Here is a 24,147-nt window from a genome sequence, read left to right as displayed (position 1 = left end):
TTGAACATTGAAGATGTTTTCTGTCTCATTTTTTTACTGATAGTAATTATTTTAGCTAGTAACTTTGTTGTCGATGCATGACCAGTTTTATTTTACATATTTTTTTTATGTTGAACCAAGCATTAAAGAAAAACACGTCTGTATGCTAAGTGCTTTTTTGTGCCTTTCATGATTTAACTCTCATGCCAGCCTATATAGATAGTATCCCCATTTTATAGAAGAAAGACACTAAGGCCTAGAGAGGTATGTAAGTTGCCTGGAGATGTACAAGGTTGTAATTGGAAGAGATGGAATTCAAACCCAGAAGCCAAGCTCGTAACCGCAACTCTATAAACATAAAATTTTTGTATGGAATTACAGAATTATGAATAGTTGATACTGTTTGCTATGGAGTTTGGGGGTTTGTTTCATAAGTTGGAATTTGTTTTTTGTGATCCATTGATTTAAAGTATCAACATACTTTGTGTTTCCATTTTTATGCAGAGAATCTTGGGATTTTAAAAGACTACCCTCACTCAGCTTTTACTTTAGAAAAGAAAGTCATCAAAACAGAGCCTGAAGATTCAAGATAGCTGTGATTCTCCCACTGTTCTCTGGAAATGGCACTCAATTTAAGGATAATGCTCCATCGTAGAAATAAGCCTTAATAACCAACGTTGCCTCATTCAGCTCAAACAGATTTCATAGCCAAAGCATAAGGACTGATTCGTAGTCTGCGGAAACCAGGAAGACAAAACAACAGCCACAAAGGAGAAAATTTGAGAGAATGTTGCAGTCTGTAACAGAAATACTGATCCATTCACATTCCTGTGTAAGTTGTTTTATGTGGAAAAGCTTACAAATTAATATTGTAAGCATTCATTATTTAAGAATGTACAATGTATTTGTGTAATTTATAGAAGTAAAATCTAGATGTGGAGACATGTTTGGTCCAATAAATGTGGATACAGTTTATTTTACTTGAAACTTCACTGTCTACTTTTAAGTGTGTTTAGCATAAATGTTATTATATGTTAGAGTTTAGAATCTTTGCAGTTGTAAAGAAAGTTTAAGTGATGTAGTTATTGGCAAGGTTGCAGTGACTTTGAAAAAAACGGAAAGCAAATGCTCAATTTAAACCAAGGAAAATATTGTGGATTTAATATTGGATAAAACTGATTTTGTTTAACAGGAAATGTGTCATTTTTAGTAGTAAAATGTCAACTTTTGCTGGCTCAGTCAGGCACATTTATGCAATTAATAAATACTAAAGTAAAGTTAAAAAGATGAGCACTAGAGTAGAAAATCTCTCTTAGTTGATTAGGATTATATCATTATCTCATAATAAAAATAGGAAGCTATTCCTTGGACAGAGAACTTGAAACAAGTGAACTGATGTGTAAAAGCCGTGACTTAAACATTGCTGTTTAAGAATGTGTTAAATAGATTAAGACATAGTAAGTTAACCCCAAATGTGATAAGGATGGTGACTTGTTAAAAAGACTATAATTATGTAGTAGAGTAAGAACCATTTTATATCTAGAAATTCATGATGTCCTGGATGGAGTCAGAGAAAGTAGGCGGCTCTCCCTTGGGAAATGTCTTCCCACCCAGACCATCCCAAGTGTGGACAATCACTACTTCCACGTTTGCAGGCATAATTCTGTGGAGGTCTAGTTGACACCTGGATTCATTATTTATTTTACAGTTTGTATACCTTTCATATTTGTGTATGCAGTTTTTTCTTAAAATTCATTTTAGCTTGAAAGTATATTTTAATTCCTTCCCCCTATTTAATAAATGGGCTCCGTGCATACTTATGGGGGTGTGCTTAAATGTTAATAATGCCCTTGCATACTTATGAGAACTTCACATTGGAATCCATAGTTAAAAAAATACCATTTCTACCAATTTACATTTTTTCTTTTTGGTTAAGAGAAGACATTTGACAACTTTACCTACTTCCTCCAGATTCATCTAAACCCAGATATTGCTGAGAACAGCGTCCTGAGTTGGAATATGTGGTGTTTTTTTGTTTTTAGTTCTGCTCTAGGTCATAACTGTAAAAAATATTAAGTCATAATCTGTTATACTAAAATTCATCAGCCAAATGTTGGATGAAATGTCTGGACTGTATAGTCTCTGATCACTGTCACATATATAATTGCTTTTTTATTTTGATTTGTAGAATAGCTTTATAGTAGAAACACCAGTAAACAACTTTTATACTATTGAAAGGCTCTTTTCCCTACCTAAATGTTTTAATTGTACCATAGTGTTTTGCCCACTGAAGAAGCTTTTTATGGACCTTCCAACTTTGTTGCTAGCTTAAGGTTGATTATTGTGGTTGTATTCTTCACTGTGTGTAGAAATAGTATGAGTACGATTTAAATAGATTGTTCAGTTTTTAATATTAGCCATAGAACTGGTTAGTATCTCAGTAGTTTCATGAAACGTTTCCTGTATTCTAATCTATTTTGAGAAATTTTGTGGGTTTTTTTTTTTAATTGTGTCTTACAGTTCAAGTTTGTAGATTTTAATAAGCAACAATTTTTAAAGATGCGGTAATCTTCCAGTTAATATTTATCTGTCTATCATGGCCCCACGAACTGCATCTTTAAATCCATAAATAAGTTTCCTTAAGTATCACACTTTCCTGGTCTTTCAAGCTTAATGATAAGGGGGAAGCACAAGAAAAATTTCAGTAGAATACAGTTTTTATTTTGTAAACACTAATGTATTAAATTTGCTATACATTGAAGCAAATAATATATATTTTTATTTGAATTGTATATATGAATTGGATGTTATAACTAGTTAATTTTTTCATTGTGTTAGAGGTATTTTCACTGAACAAGGTCAATTGGTTACCTCAGTATTACAGCCAATATAGTCCAAGGGACCATTTCTCCCCAAGTCTGTGTTGTACTTTATTATGTGAAGTCTGCGTTTCTGTGACTCTTAATCTGTTGGTGAGGTGGGACGAGTGCACTTGCTTCCTGTGGCAATAAAGATTTTCTGTGCCTCACACATTTATGTGTATATAACTTTCTGCAAAGCACTTTTCACAGTAGGTGATATTAGCCTCCCCTCTCTGATTATTTGGGCTGGGTTTGGGGGTAAGGGGCCGGGCCCAGGACTTAAGACAAATTATTACTATCAGCTACCTTCATTTCTAGAAAGTTATTTGGCAAACAGGTACTCAGGTGACTCTGGTCTGTCGGGGGATGGGGTTTGGTTTATATTCTCGCTTAAGAGAGGTTTACAAAGACATTGTAAAAGCTATCCACCATATCTAACCAACTAAATTAATAAAAGGAACATTAGGATTTAACATTTATAATAATATTTGTAAAGTGTGAATGTGATGTGGCCTCAGTATCACAGCTAATTATATGATATTGAGTTAACTTATGGTAGAGAATGAGCAAAAGCTTTGCAATGAGGGTTTTTTTTGTTTTGTTTTTTGAGAGAGTGAGATCAAGAGCGGGGGGGAGGGGGGAAGGAGAGAGAATTTAATTAGGCCTCGTGGCTAGGGTGGAGCCTGACTTGGGGCTCGATCTCACGACCCCGAGATCATGACCTGAGCTGAAATCAAGAGTCGGATGCTTAACTGAGCCACCCAGGCGCCCCTGCAGTGAGGTTTTAATTGATGCATTTGGTAGATTAGTGAAGCGCTTCATGGGGTCCCAACACTGTGGAGGGTGGAGGCCACAGAGGAAACGTAAGGTGTGATTCTTGCCCTTTGTGAATCCAGTACCTAGTTGAAGGGGAACTAATACCACTCAGATAAAATACAAATTTCAATATTACAGACTTGGAATGAATAAGGAGCTGACATTTTAAGTGTATTCTGTGTTCAGTAGGCACTGTGGTAGTAGGCACTTTACAGGTGAAAGCAAACATTAGCCTGAGATGCAGAAGAGATCAGCCAGAACTAGAATAGTTAACAGAAAAGTGAGATGTGCTAGAAAGACATAGTGGTAGTGCATTTCTTTGACTTTGAGGCCACTTAAAAAAAAAAATTACTAGCTTTAGCCAGTTAGATCTGCTTGCCAGGATAAGAATTCTTTTTGCTGTCCCACTGAACCTGTCAAAAGGCAGGGGGAGAAATGTGCTTTTTCATTGTTCTTAATTAGTAAGACCACTTGGGTAAAAGCTTAGGATTTGGTGATTATGGGACTACTGGCACCTAATATGTGTTTACAGTTATAGTTGATGGTATTTAAGACTTAAAACCTAAATAAGCATGCAAGGAATTTTCTCAACCTATAGTCTGCTCACTTGGTTACTCAAATGTTAAAGTATTACTGACACGATACCTCTTTTGCTTGTAACTTCACTTAATACTGCACTGAGTCTTCAAAAGAAAATCAAGGTATTAACCTAATGAAACTAGGAGATCTGTCTCTTATAGGAAATGAATTTGGTAGTAAACATCTAAGTTAGAATTGAGTAAATGTTTTATGTTTGTAACGGCTTAAAGCATATAACCAAATACGGTAGCTGCTATTCAACTAAAAACCACCTTATGGTCCAGTTGTGTGCATGGGTGTTGTTTCAGGGAAGCCAAGCTTATTTATTCATTATTATCTGTGGGTGTCCTCATAAATGAGATTCTCAAATGGGCCTTCAAAATTAATAAAAGAATGATCCAATGTCCCGAAATTTGTTTTTATTGTAAGTATGTTTAATCTTTAAAAAAAAAAAAAAAAAACCTTACTGTTAACTATTTCCTTACTGACTCTGTAAGATCATTCTTATTTTACATAGAAGTGATCAAAAACTAAATGCTAAGGCTAGGATTTTTTTTTACTTTTTGAGTTTGCAGTGGTTAAAGCTTTAAAATCTCTGACTTCATTTCTACTGACCTATGAATATTTAAAAAAAATACCTTGAAGGTCTTTTTATTTTTTGTATGCACAAAAAGCTAATCAAATTTATTTTTTAAGTCCAACTTGCAAATCTTTATCAGTTTAGCAAATTTTAATCACTTTTAAGGGAACTATGAACAATGATTGGGTTCTATTTACAGAATTGGTTAACTAAGCTCTTTTATTTCTTTATTCTTTCATATTCTCCCTGTCTTTTAAAGGCCACAAAATTTTTAAGTATTAAAACAGCATCCTATTGAATTTTGGGTCTCCTAGTTGTATCTATTTGGTCACAGTTTCCAAGGTTATTCTTCTGACAACTAAATATCTATTTCCAGCATATTGCTCCAATAATGTTAAAGGTTTAGTCTTTATAAGTTCATCCTCAATTAAAGGAAATGTTTATAGCAACTGGATAAAACCCTCAAGGAACATCAGAAATGAATCACATAAAATACTAATCTTAGGGTTTTTTTTTTCAACATAACATGAAATGTTTAGTTATGATCCTTTTTCCATTTTATTCTTTTTTTCCCATTTTATTCTTATTGCCTGATTCCAGACACTTCAGTGAAATTGCTTCTATTTAGTTTTTTTACTTTATTAGACAACTGCTGTCTAAGTTTTCCAGTGTAACTTCTCCAAAAAAAAATGACGTCTTCACAAACTCAGAGTTAATTGAATGCTGCCATCAAACATGTTCCAAAATGCAGATGAAATAAATATAACACTTGTTCAAGATAAGATGGTAGTGCCATACAAATGTTGACATCAGCCCAAGAGTTTTCCTCATCAACTTACGAAGAGTGGTGAATTTTGTGAATGTCCTGGTAATCCAAACAATTTGGTAAACAGCCTAGTTTTACTGTGGGTGAGCACCAATGATGGTGTAAGTTAGATTGTGCTTCATATTTACACATTCTGAAACTTTATGAGTCATCTTTGCATTAAAAGTTTGCACCTCATAAATTTATGTATAAAGTGCCATGTTCGACACCCACACACAATCCTAAGCAAGCAAGGCCATTGTCTTACAACTGTCACAGATACCCTCTGCTGACAGGTCACTTAGGCGCAAGTACGTAGGAAGATACTTAAGTAGTGCATACGTGGGTGGAATCTTACCAGGAACTGGCTCAGCAGAAGCATTGTATAATCTTCTGAGACTCCCTACCACTCTCCACTGCGAACTGTTAAACCAGACACCTGTGGTCTAGCCCCACCCCCTGCTATTTATCGTCCTTCCCAGAAGACTGTGATTTCTTTGGTAGCATATTATACCGTAGGGCCCTTCAGAGCCTCATCATTTTAGTTAATGTTTTTTAAAAAGCACACTCTTTCCGCCTTCAGGTTCCCAACAACATAATATAAGGCTGTTTTCCGTCAACAGTTAAAACAGACTAGGCCATTCTTTTCCTTTCCGAATTCAGCCAGTTCTGTCGTCGGAGCAGGTCCATATTTTGATGGAATTTTTTTGCATGCATTGGCCTAACTCAGATTGGACCACATCTTTGATCTTTTTTTTTGATGAGAAGACAAGATTCAGTTTGTATAATGAAAAAGATAACCACAGAGATAGCCAGGTACTTCAATTTTTAGGGTATTAAAAAGGCAACTTGCACGTATTTTAAAAATTAGCATTTCAATGTGAGATAAATTTGAGGTTACCTAATTTATTCAGAGAATCAAAAATTAATATGTTGTAATATTTAAAGGTGAGAAGAAAGATCTCATTTCCCAAGACTTTAAACAGGAGAAATAAATCACTTTCTCCTGTGTTCCCTTATTAAAAAGACAACTAGTTCTGCTTTGGAAAGCAAAAGATCTCAAATTGAGGCTTATAGTTTTACTCCAGTGGTTATTGTGTTACTGCCATATGTCAAATCTACCATTTCCCAGCACTGGGCCAACTGCTATGCATTTAATCCTCTGCAACTCCAGGAGGTGATTATTAACCCATTTTGCAGATTACACTGTTAGGAACTCCTAGTAACTTGGGCCAGTCTGTCTGTTTGATGGCAAAGTCCACATGCACCCTATCCTGCCAAATTTCCGTTGAGCCAGGTGTCTGGCCTTCACTTTTGTATGCATTTTGCATTCTAGCACAGTTAACACTTTAAAATGCAGATGAAGCTTAACTAAACATGTAGAAACAACTAGGCTATGAGTACTGATCAGCTGGTTAGTTGTTAGTGGTGTCCAGATTCCAGCAGAAGCTTCCTAAAGGAAGTAAATATCAAGCCATTCTGAAGGCAGGTATTTAAGCAGACAAGTAAAAGGACATTGCACTGCCTGGGACAGGCCTGGGTCGGGGAGCAGGAACGTCACATTCAAGTACCATTGGGAAATGCAATGGACTAGAGCAAAGAATTCAAGCAAAAATGTCATTAGAGATGAAACACCTAGAAAAGAATGTCCATTAAATGAAATCTTTTGAAACTCCTATGAAGTTCTCCTTTATTTGGGAAGTAATTAGAAGCTTTTCAGGAGGGTAGTGAAACAGTCCAAAAATGTTTGGAACACAGGAGCAAAGTAATACAAATTGGATCTTTAAGGTGTTGAGGGCTGGAATCGGCGCTGAGGAAGGGAAGTAGTGGCTCGGATATTGCTGCAGTGTCCGGCACTCAGGTGGCCAAAGGGAACAGTGAGAATGAGGACCAAGGGGAACAAGAATGATGGCTACCCAGTCGTGCAATAATTCATTCACTCAGCAAACACTTGTTAAGTCATCTGCTTGAAAATATCCAGGCACAATGTTAGGAACTGGGAACACAAAGATCTTAAGACATTGTCCCTTCCCTTGAGGGGCACTCACTAATAGAGGAAGACAGCGATCAAGGCAGCAGGACTTGATAACAGACTAAAATAAATGTCTGGCTCATCAGAGAGGAACATACCAGTTGGATGGAGATTATCCATATGACTCTGACCCTGGGAAAAGAAAAGGAGTAGCGAACTTAAGAAAGAAAAGAGTTTGGCGTTCGATAATACTTTGTTTCACACACGTTCTGTTTTGGAGTTGTAGGTACATGTGAGTAGGGCTGCCATGTAGGCAGCAAGAAATAGCAAAACAAAGATAATATAAAAAGTCCAAGCTAGAGTTAAGGACTTTTGAGAATTTGAAATCATTTTCCTAGAGAGACTCCACCAAGAGCAAAGTTTGTTATATAGATAGAGTGATAATCCACAAATAAACCTTAACACCATGATGAAAGGTTAAGGTGTGTTTTCAGTGTGTTCAGAGGGAGGAGAGACAGGAGGGATTCAGAGAAAGAAACAAATTTGCTAGATTTGGAACCAGGGTTCATTTAACTCCATTTACATCTCCAAATTTCACCCACAAATTATTAATTACAAAGAGAAAAAGCTAATTTTACAATTGTGAAATCTAGCCCATTCTCCTTTCCTGAACTGAGTGCAAAATTCTAGAAATAGTACTTTCACTTAAAGCTTGCAGTTGTGATCTAATTAATCCTTTTCACACCCTGCAAGTTTGGCATTATTTTCCTTGTTTTATGAAAGGAAAAACTGCTCCAAGAGATTTAGGAACTCACTGATACCTAGAGAAGGAATTAGTTTACAGGTGATAATTGCTTCTGCTTTGGTTTCTGTCCCTAGGGAGGAAGGAAATTAGACTGTACATTTAAAAAAGCTTGCCTCTAGCTCCCTTATGTGAGCCAATGTGCCAGCTTCTAATGAGACAAATATGGAAGGGTTGAAGAAGCAGCAGCATGGGCCTTGATGGCTTAAGATAAATTCAAAATCAAATATATGAGTATTGTACTTTATTTCTTAAATTGAAGGTCTTTTTTTAAGATAGAGAAATCATGCTTTGTTAAAATGTTTTTTTAAAACTCAAGGGTTTTCTAAATAAAATGATCATCACTGACATTTTTAAGGCACATCTAAGGACATATAAGAACAAATTAAGGTACGATTCCTGAACTCCAAACATTTATGACATAAACAGCATTATTCTGAACAAATGCAAAGAGTAAGAACCACAAACTGCCCACCACCCAGATCCATTCTCTGTCTTCATTCAAAAGCATAAATACCAAAAAACGGGTATCACTGTGGGCCATTGTGGGAGCTGCGTTCCACAGGGAGCTCTGTTTGACATGTTGAGTTTGAAGGCCTCAGTTGGTCTTAGCAACGCTATTTAGGATTTACTCAGAAACAAAAGTCTAGACATTGAAAAGTCTGGAGCTCAGGTCAAGTGCTCCAGAACTCAGTGCACCTAGAATCCTTAAGCTCCTCATCCCAGCTCCTGTCCATAGTCTGTATCTCAAAAGACTAAAGTAGGATCCTATAACATCTCATTGGGAACACTAAACTTTACAGAAGAGATTTGTGTAAAAGACAACATTTGTTTTGTTTTCTTTGTTTTTCTATGTGTTTCAGTAAAATTACCTTTTAATAGTAAAATACTGATGATTCTCAACCCATGATGCCAGGCCACCATCACAATCATTTGGCTATTTATAATAATCTTGTTTGTTTTAAAACACTACTTTTATCACTGCTTACATACAGTGATATATAAATCAAGAATGAAGAGAATGTTTAGAAGAAAACAGTAACAATTCACCAATGAATATATCTTTAAAGATTTGAAATATGTTTCAACCTCTAGAATGTACTTGTTTTCCTCATCCTAAAGGCAGCTTTGCGGTAGGATTAGAACACTCTAGTAGCTGAAGTTCATACTCTACCTGATCTCACAGAAATGATGAACTCTGATGACTTTAATTCCATGACAGGCAACTTGATATATCTGCTCTTTGCTTCTGCCCCCAAAGGGAATGGATGCATGCATAGCAGGGCTAACAAGGTGTATGTGCCCCACCACATCCTGGCAGTTTGGGAAGACAGGCCTGCCCCAACTCAAAGAACATGAGAATCAAGAGTAAAGGAGCTATAAAAATTCAAATGTTAGTAGTCTACAAAGTCATTAACTTTTATTAAAAAAACCTCTGAGTTAAGGAAATTAGCCTCATTCTTTGAAATTTGCTATCTTTAACTTAACAAAAGTAGCTTTTAAAATTCACTTGATTCTCTCAAAACCTCTCACAAGATATCCATTTTTTGTTTGTTTGACTGCAGGTGGGGCACCAGAATTCTAATAAGGTAAATGCTACCATATGGGTGGTGATACACACAGATGGAAGAGTCTAAGGAACCTTTCCTATTGAAAGAGTATAGAATGTTGAGAGCACATGTCCCGTTCTCAAAATGAACCCAGCTCTCCCTGTTAAGTGACTTGTTAACGGTCTCACAGCCTCTAAGTGACAGAGCTGGGACAAGACCCTCCCTGGTCTAGCGCTCTTTCTCCTGCACCACTTTGCTTCTCCACTAGGGAAGACTTGTGTTACTTCCCCAAACCAAAAACTTCTTACTTCTTATTAGTGGTTAGAGACAATTCAGGAGACATTAACCTGAGTCCTGGTGCATCTACCATTTATTTGACCGCCACCAACACGTCACTTTATATCTCAGATCTAAAGCTACATTTCCCTCATCCAGAGCAGTACACTTTGGCAGTTCAAAGCCAAGTGCTACAGATCAAAGGACTGGGCATCAAAAAGCCTCCGTTTTATAATTGGTTTTATCTTCAGGCGATGAGACGTTTAAGCGAGTCATTAAAGCTTTTTGACCTTCAGTTTTCTCATTTGTAAAATGTAAATCATAAGAGATATTCTCCAAATTCCAAGGTTGTTGTGGGATTATGGCATGTAAAAAAACACAAGGGTGCTCTAAAATTGTCAGTCTCATTTACGAGGTACAGATACTGCCCTACCTGATTCCATGAGTATCCCAAGAATCTATGATGCTATCTTACAATGTTTGTTATTACTAATAGTTACCGAGGAAAAAAATTCTTGGAATCTGCAACTTTTCTTTCCATTAAAGAACATGCTTTACTTGTTACAATCCTACTTAAAAAAATGAAGGGCTTTAAAAAAATTAATAAAGGGGCTTTTTTATTTAAGCATTTAGGAGGTGCTTAATTGACTAAGGTTCAGGACATCAGGATTCCAGTCCTGGGCTCTGCCATTGTCTTTATATGTGGCTTACTGGGTCACATCTTTGCGATGCTGTCATTCCTCATCTGTAAAAAAAGGTTGAACTTTCACAGGTTTCTAGTAACATGTGCTCTTTGATAATCTGATGAAGTGTATTGATCCTCTCCTCATAATATATACAGACCTTTTGCATACATTTCAGTGGACTCACAGCCTCACCCAATATATAATGGACTCCAGGTTAAGAAGCCCTAACCTCCTTCATCTCTTCTAGATTTAATCATCTAGAAGGCTACAATCAAGCTGTCCATATCTATTTTGGACAAGGATGGCATTTCATTTCCAGGTAGCTTTTTTATTCGTTAGAGTTCAACCTGAATCTTACAGATGGTAGGAGATTTCTGGTACTAGGTCACCCCACAAATATTTGAAATTTGTGAGGAAAAGGATCCGATGGCCTCAATATTATTTAAAATGAGAACTCCTGAATCTGTCATCTCCTATCTTAGGCTTAGGTATCTTTTGGCTCTCACATCTAGGCCTACAACGAAAATAAAATGGCACTTGGTAAAACAAGTTCTTAAATCTCTATCCATATTGAAAAGCAAATTCAAGAAATTGAAATACATCTCTCCTCTTGAAAAAATACATGGGAAGGGAAAAAACAAACTTGGATTATCTTCTTTTTATTTGCTATTCCCTGTTTTGAGAATCAGGTGAATGGGTGGCAGGCTACATACTCTTATCTTACACGATGACTGGCCCCTACAGTGAGCTCTTTATTGAGCTCATTCAAATCGGTTTAAGCACACAGAAAGTTTTTTTGGAAGGATACAAGGATATCTCAAGGAACCCAGGACAGGAGGTCAGTGCAACTTCGGGAAGAACTGGAGCCCAAGAAGCTGGGGATTTAGAAGCGAAAGTTATTCTCTCCTCCTGTATCACTGAAGCTGAATGCTTCCCACTCTGCCCTTCCCTCTGCATGTCTGTCAGACCAGCAGCGGCTGCTTCAGGCTGCTCATGGCTGCCTGGCTCAGCCTGACAATGACTTTCTGTCCAGACTTCAACCAGGACGGATGAGAGTCTGGAAAGCCCAATTCCAAATTCCTTACTGAGAGAATGTGATTGCTTAGAAGGAGCCATGGGACCAAAATTCCCAAGAAGGGGGCTTGCACAGTTTCCCTAAAAGGAAAGGGTCAGACAGTGAGAACACAATACGGAAAGGAAACAACCTGCATCCCTAGGATATGGCAGACCTCAAAGCAAGGCAAGGTAGTCAACAACATCAGAGCATCCTGTAGTGACTGAGGATGGAACACTGCCTCTTGCTCCCAAGGTCCAGTCTCTTCTTGCTAATCCTCAATGCTCAGAGGAAGCCTTTATCTGGAGAAGACATTCTCGGCCAGCAACTACCAGTTGGCATAAGGGAGCTAGTATATTATCTTGTCCACATCTCTTTCCAGATGCATACCAACACATAAGATTGTATGTTGCAACCACATTCTGATATCCTTATCAAGAAAATATTAACTACAGAGTTGCAATAAATAATACAGATTTTCATAATTAAAAGTTTTGGGCCATTTAACCATCTATTAATGTCTATAGTGTTTTTTTTTCAAGACAGGAAAATGTAGATTAGCTTTGAAACTATAAAACTGTATTCATTAGCACCATTTTGGTTGCTAAATATATAAGCTCATTTGAGCTAGCTGAAGAAAAATTAGAAATTTATTTTAGAAATACAGTGATGTTTAAGGGTATGAGGATAAACAGGTTCTAGTCGGGCAGAAACCGGGAAGCTAAAAAGTGTCGGGCACCCCCTCATCCTCTCCCCACTACCTTTCAGTATTGTCCCTGACAACTGGCTTTACCTGCTGCTAATTCACAAGGTGGCATAGGACTGCCAAAAATAGTGAGTTTACCTACTTAGGTGATTTCTTGAAATATGAATCTGTGAGTTTATTTCTGTTTTGTATTTCCTTCTGCTCCCCCAGAGCCATCCACATTGACTAAAGGAGAATTAGGGAGGTTCCAGCCAGTATGCAAAGATAAACAGTCAATACTTTTTTTTTCTTATTTAAAAAAGAGGTTCTTTTGTAAGAGTCTATCAGAAACAATAGTTCCAGGGGCGCCTGGGTGGCTCAGTTGGTTAAGCGACTGCCTTTGGCTCAGGTCATGATCCGGGAGTCCTGGGATCGAGTCCCACATCGGGCTCCCGGCTCGGCGGGGAGCCTGCTTCTCCCTCGGACCCTTTCCCCTCTCGTGCTGTTTCTCTCTCTCTCAAATAAATAAATAAAATCTTAAAAAAAAAAAAAAGAAACAACAGTTCTGGAAGCCAAGCTTTTTTTTTTTTTTAAGAGCCGTTTAAGGTTCACAGCCAAATCAAAGGGAACTTACAGAGATTTCCCATATATTCCCTGCCCTCACACATGCGTAGAAGCCAAAGTTTTTGATCTGAATGAGGTGAGGTTTTGTTGAGGGGAGAAAAGGATTGTGAGAATTGGAAGGAAAGGCCTTTAAGGAAGTAGGGCATAGGATTTATGTTCTAATAATAATAATACATAGGAAAGAGACTGGAAGAAAACCATGACTGTAATTACCCCCTCCCCAGGGAGAAAGGAGATGAGATCAGTGGAGCCAGGGAGAAGGGAGCAGGACCTTGGGGGAGCCATGTGGATGGAGGCAGAGTTGGTCTAGAGAGGCCATGAGTACCTAACACCAGGGTTGGGAACCACCTGGGGGAACCCAGCTGGCCTGCAAGTCATGGGTCACTACTGGAGTAAGCCCACGATCACCATGGTCCTTTGTGCCAAGGAGCCACAATTAGCTGGGCTTAGTTGCTATGCTACCTTTAGAGGCCCTTCCACTGATGGCAGTGAGCACATTACCTCACCTCGGTCCATCCAGCAGAAGGGGCCCTCCTGGACCCTCTGGAGGAATTTGAGGACCTCCATCTGATCTCTCCACATTCATAATTGGCCTTTCCAACAGAGCAGGACATCCCTAAGCTTTCCACCATTGAAGGTGGGCCTTGACTTCAGGGGCAGGTTAGTGGTAGTGGGCAAAGGATGCCACTGTCCCAGTACTTGGCTATTACTGGATGGATAGTGGAGAACTTGACCTTGTCACAGGGTCATATAGATTGCTGCTATCTCCAAGTCCAATTCCAAATTGCCACAGAAGGGATTCTAATTGGCTTAGCCTGAGTCAAGTGTATACACCAGTTCAACCAACTGTGGAAAGAGGAGTGGAGATTCATCTACTCTAGATGGTGGGGATATTTTAGGGGAATGTCCTAGACTGGGCATACATTCCAAAGTGCCTTCACATGAAACTCTTTACACAGTTATAATTCATAGCATCAGATTATTACATATATGTTAGCTGTCAGACTTAAAAAATTTAATGAACTATTATATAATCTTGGCTGCAGTATTTCTGTGCCCCAATTTTTTCACTTAAACTATAAAGACACTGGTAAAAGTATCTTGAATGTTTCTTACAACTCTTTATTTAAGATTCTGTGATTCTCTTTATCTCACCATATTCGTAGATGGCTACAGGCTGATCATTCAAAGAGCCAGTATTAAAAAATTAAATCCTGTGCTAAAATCACCAATACATACAGGCAAACACATGATGTACCTCCTCACCACCGGCCCAGTGTGTCACCCCCCACCCACCCATCCTGCTCACTCTTACCATGCCCATGGACATTCATATACCAGAGCTTGCTTGTTTCCATTCTTCTGGATTAAAGTCCTTGTCCTGAAACTGTGATAGGAGAGAGGACATTTTGTAGGATAGATGGACTGAGGTGGAGGGAGGAGAACACTGGAAAGGGCAGAGTGAAGTCTCTCCTCTAAATCCCTTGGCCTGATTTGAGGTCCTCTGCGCTGTGAGGAGTTGGAGGCTGGAGCTGAATGAGTTAGTCAAGAAGAATTTGTGAGATTTGGAGTATGGCCAGAGCTGCTTCAGGAGTTGACAAGTGTGGTTGGAGCATGGCCGAGACACCCCAGAGACCGGCAGCTGTGGGAGCAGACCCTGCACCCTGGACAAAGACTCTGGAGATCTCATAGGCTGGTGGCTATACAGTGAGCCTTCTCCCTGCGCCTTCTGGGGAGCAGATGTCACGAAGCTGAAGCTGAAGAAAAGAAGAAGAAAGCAAGCCCGGGGTGCATGTCAAGCCGGGTGCTGGCATGGTTTGGGAATACCACTTACTTGGGACACACTTTGCTGGAGAGCCCATGTGCAGCCCTGACTCAAAACTTCATTTCCAGATGTTACGGGGTGAATTCTATCCCCCTAAAAATTCATAGGTTGAAGTTTTAACTCCCCAGTACTTCAGAATGTAGCCATATTTGGAGACAGAGTCTTTAAAGAGCTAATTAAATTGAAATGGGGTGATGAGTGGGCCCTAATCTAATACAATTGCTGCCCTTATAGAAAGAGGAAATTGAGGCACAGACACACACAGAGGGCAGGAGACAGAGAGAAGGTGGCCAACTACAAGATGATGGGGAGAGAGGCTGGAACAGATCCTTCGTTCACAGCCCTCAGAGGGAACCAGCTCTGCTGACACCTTGATCTTGGACTTTCAGCCTCTAGAATTATAAGAAAATTAATTTCTGTTGGTTAAGCCACTGGGTTTGTGGTACTTTGTTACGACAGCCCTAGAAAACTAACGTTGTTTTCCAGAGGAAATTTCTTGATTTCTGAATTTTACAAACTTCCTAATAAAACAGACTAAAAGACTCATTGAATTATAACTATCTTTTTTTTTAGGAACAGGGAGAAGACATTAATAGTATCCATGTAAACTAGACATGTCATTACAGAACAAAAAAAAAGCTAGACCTTCAGCCCAACTAGTGACTGATGACATCACAAATAGTGAAACGGCCAGTTTCAAATAATTTCATAGCAATGTTCTCTGAAAGAAACCAATGAACTGTTTAATTATTGAGTCCTACAGGATTTCCCACAAAAGGAATTCTTTTAAACTCAGACCTGGTTTAAAAGGTAACTAGCCTGTTGATTGTCCTGGGACTCTATCTAGTCCATAGGAATTCACATAGACACACTGGAACAAATTGGGAATATGGTGATGATTAATTGCTTAACAGGTTAAATGTAAGTTGTTCTGCTCCTTTGGTGTTCTTGAGTAGAAGTATCAAACAATCTCTAGTGAGTATCTTGCAACATACAAATGCCTATTGTACACTGCAATTTTAAGTTGGATACCAAACATGAAATCAGCGGATGGTTTCCTGAAGTCTCAACCAGCTAAAATTATGTCACCAGAGGTGCTTGGGTGGTGCAGTGGGTTAAGCATCCAACTCTTGGTTTTGGCTCAGGTGGTGATCTCAAGGTGGTGGGATCGGGCCCTGTGTGGGGCTCTGGGCTCAGCATGGAGTGTGGTTAGGACTCTCTCTCCTTTGCCCTTCCCCCTGTGTGCATTCTCTCTCTCCCTCTCTCTCTCTTAAATTGAAAAGTGATTTGTTTGATTACCTACATTTTGAGCACTTAATAGGAAGTTTCCTACTTCAAAAAACTGCAAAATAAAACCGGAAGAAGAGAAAGACAGAGGGACAGAGAGAGAACTATAGTACAGATAAGTTGGATCTTTTGGCCAAATTATTTTAGTCTTGACTTTGGGCTATAGGACTATATCCCTGAAGAAGTTGTCTTTCTCTTGTTTCTTTAAGTTTCTTGCACAGAATACATTTCATTTTCTGATTGTGATTTGAAAAAATTGAATAGAACAGTTTTGACTGTCTGCTGGGTCAGATAATTACTTTAAGATTCTATAACTGAGAGCTAATTGAAACTGGGGAACAGTGTTCTTTTCCAAATGAAGCAAATTCCAATGGGTTCAGCAAAATAAAGTTAGATTGATATTAGTGACAGCAGTGATGGAAAAACTGAAAAGTAATAATGTGCTACATTCAGGTTATGTAATAAATTCTTTTGAACATAAGGAAGTATACAGCTTTTGTGAATAAAATATCAGTTTATCCCCAACCCTATTAAACACATGTGGAACAATATTTAAAGAATATTGGCTTGAATTTGTGATATCTTTGTTAGGTTATGCTTATATTATCTTCCCTATATAGTGAGAAGATATATGAGTATATTTTTTGCCTTCTTTCCCTATGTAAATGATTTATTTCAGCAAAGATTCCACTTATGGTACCCTAAATCTCTACTCATCTACTCTGAGCCTCCAGCTATGAAAGTCCAAAGGGAAATTTCATATCAGAATCCCTATTATTCATCACCAGAGAATGATGAGGTCCCTCCTATCTTTTTTTTTCCTGACACATACTAGACATTTAGTGAATGAGTAAATATGAATGAATAAATTTGAGTTTTGCCTACTTCATATAAGGGAAGAAGGACTTCAAAAACATCACTTAACAGTATTCGTATCTCATGGGCCTGTCTCTTGCATGCAATCCCAGGCACAAGCTGATCCTCCAGTTGTGGCAGGTAATCAGGGATAACTTAGTAGAGATGCAGAATCTAACATGAGCAATTCCACTGCAGCAGCGGTGGGGTGTCCGAGAAACAGGTGTTCTTGGAGGTGCCAAACGTGGAGGGGTCCGTGTCCAGCGATTCAGACATCTTGTCACTAATGGCATCTACAGCCACTCGAAGGCCTGCCTCACACTGATGTTCTCCTTGGCGCTGGCTTTAAAGAAGTCAAACCCAAGCTGCTCTGCAAGGAGCAGGCCCTTCTCGGTGGGAACAACCCTCTCTACCTCCATGTCATACTTGTGCCCAACCAGGATAACCTGTGCATTGTCCCAGGAGTAGGTCTTGATCTGAGTAGCCCAATCTTGGACAGCATTGAAGGAATCCTCATTGGTAATGTCATACATCAGAATGAAGGCCCCACGGTAATAGGCTGTGGTGATGGTCCGGTACCACTCTTGTCCAGCTGTGTCCCAGATCTGCGGCTTCACTCATTTTTCATGGCTGTAGACTGTCTTCACCTTGAAGTCAATGTCCACAGTGCTGACGAAGGCTGGGATAAAGGTGTCATCAGCATAGTGGAAGAGGAAGGAAGTTTTGCCAATGCTGCTGTTGCTGATGATGAGCAGTTTGAACATGCAGTCAAAATTCTGGTCGGAAGCATTTTGACTCCAGCTTTACTATCAGTCACTGAAGCCATCTGCTCCAAATGTTGTCTCAGGATTGGGGTGGAACCTGGTTCCTCCCATTCATTCCTTCTGCAAATACTTAGCACGTTGCTCTGGGTCAAGCCCTGTGCTGGGTATAGGGACTACAAATATGAATCAGAAATGGTGTATGAACTCTGAGTGGCCACAGATTAGAGTGAAAAAGCATGTAAACACGGGGTAACAAGTCAGTAGACAAGTTATAAGACGGAGGGAAGCCTTGGCCCAGGAAGCCCACAAGAAACATCTGATATCTAACCCAATTTGAAGGCATGATCGTCAAGAGAGTCTACCATAGGAGGCGGCTTCTGAGCTGAGTTTTGAAAAGAAAAAGCCAAAACAGTAAACACACGAATATTCCAGGAAAGGCTCAGCACAGGGCTATCATTCCTGTTTCAAAAATGTTCATGGCTCCCCATGTCTCTAAAGATCAAGTCCAAACTGTTTAACTTGACAAAGAACCAACTAACCAAAGAATAAACTCTCAAAACTTTATCCTCCCCTTAGCCTTCTCCCTACCAACCTGCACCACTTTTATACCAAATTACACTTTAAATATGTCATGTTATTTCTTGCTTTGTCCCTTTAGACATGTATTCTTTCTGTTCACAACACTCTTCTAATAAACTCTTCATCCTTATAGATCCAAATGAAGCCTCACCTTCCCTGTGCATGGCAGAGGTATACATGCACTCCTGCCTCTATGCCCCCAGAGCACACTAACAGCTAACACACTAACACTGGTATCATTTCACAACTGTTTACTATTCCAGCTCCTCCTTCAGACCAAGCATCTTGGACCTAATGTACTTCATTTCTGCATCTCTAGCCTCTAGCGCAAGTCCTAGTACATAATCAGCACTCAGTAAATGTGTGCTGGATTAATAAAAGTTACATCATCCCTCTGGGACTCAATCTCATCATCTGGAAAATGGAAAGGACAATTTCTGCCCTGCTTTTCTTACAGGGCTGTTATAGGACTCAAATGAGATAACAATAAGTAAGACCTTAATAAACTAGTAAATCCCACACAGCTGTGAACATAAGTCATTATTGTTCCAAATCCCTTAAAACCTCGATCCTTTATTTATTTGCTCACTCATCCATTCAGCAAGTATTTATTTATGTGCCAGGCATTCCCTGAGATCCCAGCTCTCTCAACCCTGCCATCTTTCCTAGAACACTTTGGATCTGAACCCCATAATCCAGCACTCAGTCCCACAGTCCTATTTGAGTAGCAGGAGCCCTGCTTCTTCACCTGCAATCTCTTTTTATGCTCAGCACTGGGTTCCTGGACAGGTGTGTAAGTGATCAGAAGAGGGTGGGAGGACAGCCCTCATATGAGATAATGTCCAGGGTGTCACTCTTTCTAGAAATTCCTGTTTTAGAAGGAAATAGTCAACAAAACCAAAAGACAACAGACAGAATGAGAGCAGATATTTGCGAATGACATATCAGATAAAGAGCTAGTATCCAAAAATCTATAAAGAACTTATCAAACTCAATACCCAAAGAACAAATAATCCAATCAAGAAATGGACAGAAGATATGAACAGACATTTCTCCAAAGAAGACATCCAAATGGCCAACAGACATATGAAAAAATGCTCAACATCACTCATCACAATGAGATACCACTTCGCATCAGTCAGAATGGCTAAAATTAACAAGTCAGGAAATGACAGATGTTGGCGAGGATGCAGAGAAAGGGGAAGCCTCTTACACTGTTGGTGGGAATGCAAGCTGGTGCAGTCACTCTGGAAAACATCATGGAGCTTCCTCAAAAAGTTGAAAATAGAGCTATTCTACGACCCAGTAATTGCACTACTGGGTATTTACCCCAAAGATACAAATGTAGTGATCTGAAGGGGCACCTGCACCCCAATGTTTATAGCAGTAATGTCCACAATAGCCAAACTATGGAAAAAGCCCAGATGTCCATCAACATGAATGGATAAAGAGGATTTGGTATATATACATAGAGGAATACTACTCAGCCATCAAAAAATGAAATCTTGCCATTTGCAACGACGAGGATGGAAATAGAGGGTGTTATACTAAGCAAAATAAGCCAATCAGAGAAGATAATTATCATATGATCTCGCTGATATGTGGAATTTAAGAAACAAAACGGAGGATCATCGGAGAAGAGAGAAAAAAATAAAACAAGACAAAATCAGAGAGGGAGACAAACCAGAGACTCTTAAGCACAGGAAACAAACTGAAGGCTGCTGGAGGGGAGAAGGGTGGGGGGATGGGGTAACTGAATGAAGGACATTAAGGAGGGCACGTGATGTAAGGAGCACGGGGTATTACATGCAACTGATTAATCACTGACCTCTACCTCTGAACCTGATAATACATTATATGCTAATTAATTGCATTTAAATTTCAAAAATTTTAATTAAAAAAAAAGAAATTCCTTTTTTTGTTCCTCAAAGGAAAAGAAAGAGATTTTGACTGGTGGATTTAGCTCTATATACCTCTCAGGTGAGGGCTGTAAGGACAAGGAACTGACAAGTGCAGAAAAGTTTAAAGCTCTCTTGAAGAAAGGTCAGACAAATATGTAGGATTATTAACAGCCCTTTAATGATGTAGGAAAGACGCTAGGGTTGGAAGCCGACGGCCAAGAAAGAATTCTTGAGACATCTTTGGTGCAAAAAGGTGATTTTATTAAGCACGGGGACAGGACCCGTGGGCAGAAAGAGTTGCTGTCCCCTCCTATCTGATTTTTAGGATGTTTTCTACTAACATATGGATACAGTCTGGGAATCCAGTGTGACCATCTCTACGCCTCATCAGGTTCTTTGTTTCTGTAGACAGTAGGTCTCCTCATTATTGCCGTTAACCAGGTATGACCAGTTCTAGTAATCCCCTTGAGGGCAGAGTACACTCCAGCTCTGCCTCTGTCTGATCCCTTGGCTTGCCATTCCCTATTTGATGAAATAAATAGAGCCTCCATGAAATGGTTTGTTGTTATTGTTTTTCTCCATGGAAGTGTCAAATCCCAGGATAGCAGGGCAGTGTGAAAGAGACCCTGGTTGTGTTTCTATTGAAGGTATTCCCTTCCCAACTTGGGCTTTAAAGGAAAGATGTCTTCTGTAGATACATCCTCCTGTCCTTTCCCCACCTCCATCTTCCCCTACTCCTCATTAAGGGGCTCATCCTCTCTCTGGGGAAATCTCTTCCATAGGAGGAAGAGGCTTTGACAAGGTGCTCTTCGGGGCACTGATGCTGGTTCAGTCAGCTCTGGAGGGGAGGGACAGACTCTAGGCCCCTGAATGAGGGTGAAATTGGATGTTCTAATCCCAGTTTCATCTCCCCACCATGAGAACTGCAATCGGTTTCCCTTGCTGGTAACCTAGAAGTAATCACACCTCACCAATGTAAGCATTACTTTTTGTGCAAGACAACGCAATCTAAACTCACATCGAAGAAAGGCTATTTCTCCTATTAGCATGTCTTTTTTCTTACTCTTTTCAGAAAAATGGAACCCACTGTTTTTGAGGACAAGAAACACTTGTTTCTTTACTGGGCGCAACTTGAAGATTTGAGTCACCACACCAGCTGTCCAAGAAGATGGCTCAGGCTTCGCTCAGATTCTTTGGATTCCAAGTTTCCCATTGATAGGACTGTGACAATGAGGGGGATATTCTAGTTCATCCCATCTCTATTGTGCTCATATAGCAATTATATAACTTCTCCTTTATAACTTATGTGAGGAGATACATAGGGATTTTGTGGGATATGCATAGATAAATGAGACAATCTGAATTCTAGGAGTGTAGAAATGAACAAGTTGATATAGCAACTAGTCATGATATAAAAAAATGAAATAACTAATAAGTTGCTAATGAGGATGGAGGGGAGTTGATTTTAACTGGGGAGGGTTGATTTTGATCAGAAAAGATCTTTTGGAAGTGGTACCATTTAATATCCTTCAATATGAGTAGGGTTTTGATAGGTGAACAATGGCATTAAGGTCAGATGAAATAACATACAAAGGCCTAGAGTATTAGAGAATATGATAATACTGTTGGGGGGAACAGTATAGGTAAAGCAACAAAAATGCATTTCCAGTTTTGAGAAAAAGAATCTTCTCATCTGGGGCGCCTGGGTGGCTCAGTCGTTAAGCGTCTGCCTTCGGCTCAGGTCATGGTCCCAGGGTCCTGGTATCGAGCCCCGCATCAGGCTCCCTGCTCCGCGGGAAGCCTGCTTCTCCCTCTCCCACTCCCCCTGCTTGTGTTCCCTCTCTCGCTGTGTCTCTCTGTCAAATAAATAAATAAAATCTTAAAAAAAAATCTCATCTAATTTTTGGTTGAGAAATGTAACTCTATGTTATTGAGAAGGCTGGACTGGAAAGACACATATCAAATACTTGTTAGGCTGGTGAGCTCTGCTTGGATATATCATGCTTCCTTAAGGTCATCTATAGCTAGCAGAAATCCAGTCCTGTCATTTCTATGCCTTAGAGGATCTTCTCTGTTGCTTGAGGCCTTGTATCTCCCCATCGGTGCTATTAACTAATTTTGAATTCTCCTAGTATTACACAGAGAGGGTCAAAGTCTCTCTTTGTATTGTATTACACTAGAAATACCCTTGAAAGTACATAGCAGAAACATAGGTAACTTTATAGTTAGAAAAGAAAAACCATTAAAGCAAGTAATGTGCTAATATCACTTTAATATTTACTATTATTCACGATGGTTATTATGTATGTTTGAAGATCCATAAAATTGATTTTCTACACACTGGGGAATAAATGGGCTATTTAAAACCAGAGGCTCACAAACAAATCCCCTGAAGTGCATGAGAGCACATTTTCCCTCCTGATAATCACCCACAATTAGAACAGAGTCTTGCAGATACATAAATTAAAGCAATAAAATGAGATAACTATAAATAGCACTGCTTATTCACACTGAAAGAATCGGGCTGTAAACTACAAATCCTTGCTCAAAATAACTTTGTTCTATAGTTGCAAGCACTGATAAGAATAGGCTATGGAATCTCCAGATGGGAAGAAATCCTAGTCTTTTCTTCCAAACTAGATTGGATCAAACCTCCCAAAGGCATAAGAATCTGTCTTGCTCTGATCAGCCATATCAGTGAGCATCCACAGATGAGGCTGAAAAAGAATTGAGAGTGCTAACGGGTGTTTCTTACTTACTGGTCACACCTATACAGTATTCCTCTCTGAAGAGGTGAGAACTGGGCAGAGGTCAGCAGATGTCACATGCTGTGCCAATGCTCAGGGACCGAGGATCTCTTCTTACCCCTGATTGGCTTGGTTGAGAACTCTGTCCTGAAGAGGCTTCTGAGATACTAAATCTGAAATCAGGATACTAGTCTGGAGGTCTGTGGGGAGACCAAGAACCAAGATATGGAACCAAAATAGGACAAAGATTCAAAATCAGGAATTCTAAAGGGGTTGGGGTAGATGGGCTGGGTCCCTTTAAAAGATCTGGAATGAGGTAGACCACACTTCCATTCCTGGGTATTAAGTAGAGATACTATTTCCTCAGAGCAAGTTTTCTTAACATGAACTGCTTGTAAGACAATTGACTAATTAAAGAACATGTTTTGCATAACACAAATTTCCTACAATTATAATCAAGAACTAGCACCAAAATAAGAAAAATGAAAATGCTATGGCTCACACAGGCTAGGAATACATTGCTGCTTTGTGTGGCTGGCTGCTCATTTAACTCTGCTTTCTTTTGTTATCTCATACTAATTCTATGTTTTGTTTGTAATAACAATGAAAGTGATAATAATTGTGTATAAGAAACTCTAGATCTTAACCCTTCTTCCATGCAAATAGTTATGTTTATAACAAATTTTTTTGATAATGTGAGCTTTCCATAGGAGTACAATTTAAGCACTATGTATGGCAGAATAGATATTTCATTTACATTTCTTTGCTTTAAATTTAATATTATTCATTTCGAAAATATAGAAAATGGCAAGAAGTATATCTGGAAAGACACATCCTCAAGGACTTTACAATCCAGTGTAGATAAGACCTGCTCATTTCTCCAGCTATTCAATCAGCCACGCTTTCCTCAAAAAAAAAAA

At 39.1% G+C, this 24,147-nt stretch overlaps 2 protein-coding genes and 1 pseudogene across 5 annotated transcripts in view; 1 reads left to right on the top strand and 2 right to left on the bottom strand.

Moving 5' to 3' along the window:
* NAB1 (NGFI-A binding protein 1) overlaps positions 1–3,009 on the top strand; it is a 47,674-nt gene extending 44,665 nt beyond the window's left edge. For both annotated transcript variants that reach the window (XM_028123779.2, XM_028123766.2), the window contains exon 8: positions 484–3,009. In XM_028123779.2, coding sequence (XP_027979580.1) covers positions 484–572 — 89 coding nt within the window. In that variant the 3' untranslated portion in view covers positions 573–3,009. The remainder of the gene's footprint in view (positions 1–483) is intronic.
* A 14,401-nt stretch (positions 3,010–17,410) lies between these two features.
* On the bottom strand, positions 17,411–18,141 carry LOC114223947 (ras-related protein Rab-3B pseudogene; annotated as a pseudogene).
* Positions 18,142–22,732: 4,591 nt separating this feature from the next.
* STAT1 (signal transducer and activator of transcription 1) overlaps positions 22,733–24,147 on the bottom strand; it is a 293,833-nt gene continuing 292,418 nt past the window's right edge. For all 3 annotated transcript variants that reach the window (XR_015767855.1, XR_015767856.1, XR_015767857.1), the window contains one exon: positions 22,733–23,427. The gene's annotated coding sequence lies outside the window, so the exon portion shown is untranslated. The remainder of the gene's footprint in view (positions 23,428–24,147) is intronic.

This window comes from Eumetopias jubatus, unplaced genomic scaffold (assembly GCF_037043125.1).
Source record: "Eumetopias jubatus isolate StellerSeaLion01/CBP00866 unplaced genomic scaffold, mEumJub1_p1.0 scaffold_3, whole genome shotgun sequence".
NCBI classification, from domain to species: Eukaryota; Metazoa; Chordata; class Mammalia; order Carnivora; family Otariidae; genus Eumetopias; species Eumetopias jubatus.
Note: the sequence above shows the minus strand (reverse complement) of the source record. Positions and strands in the feature narration are given on the sequence as shown.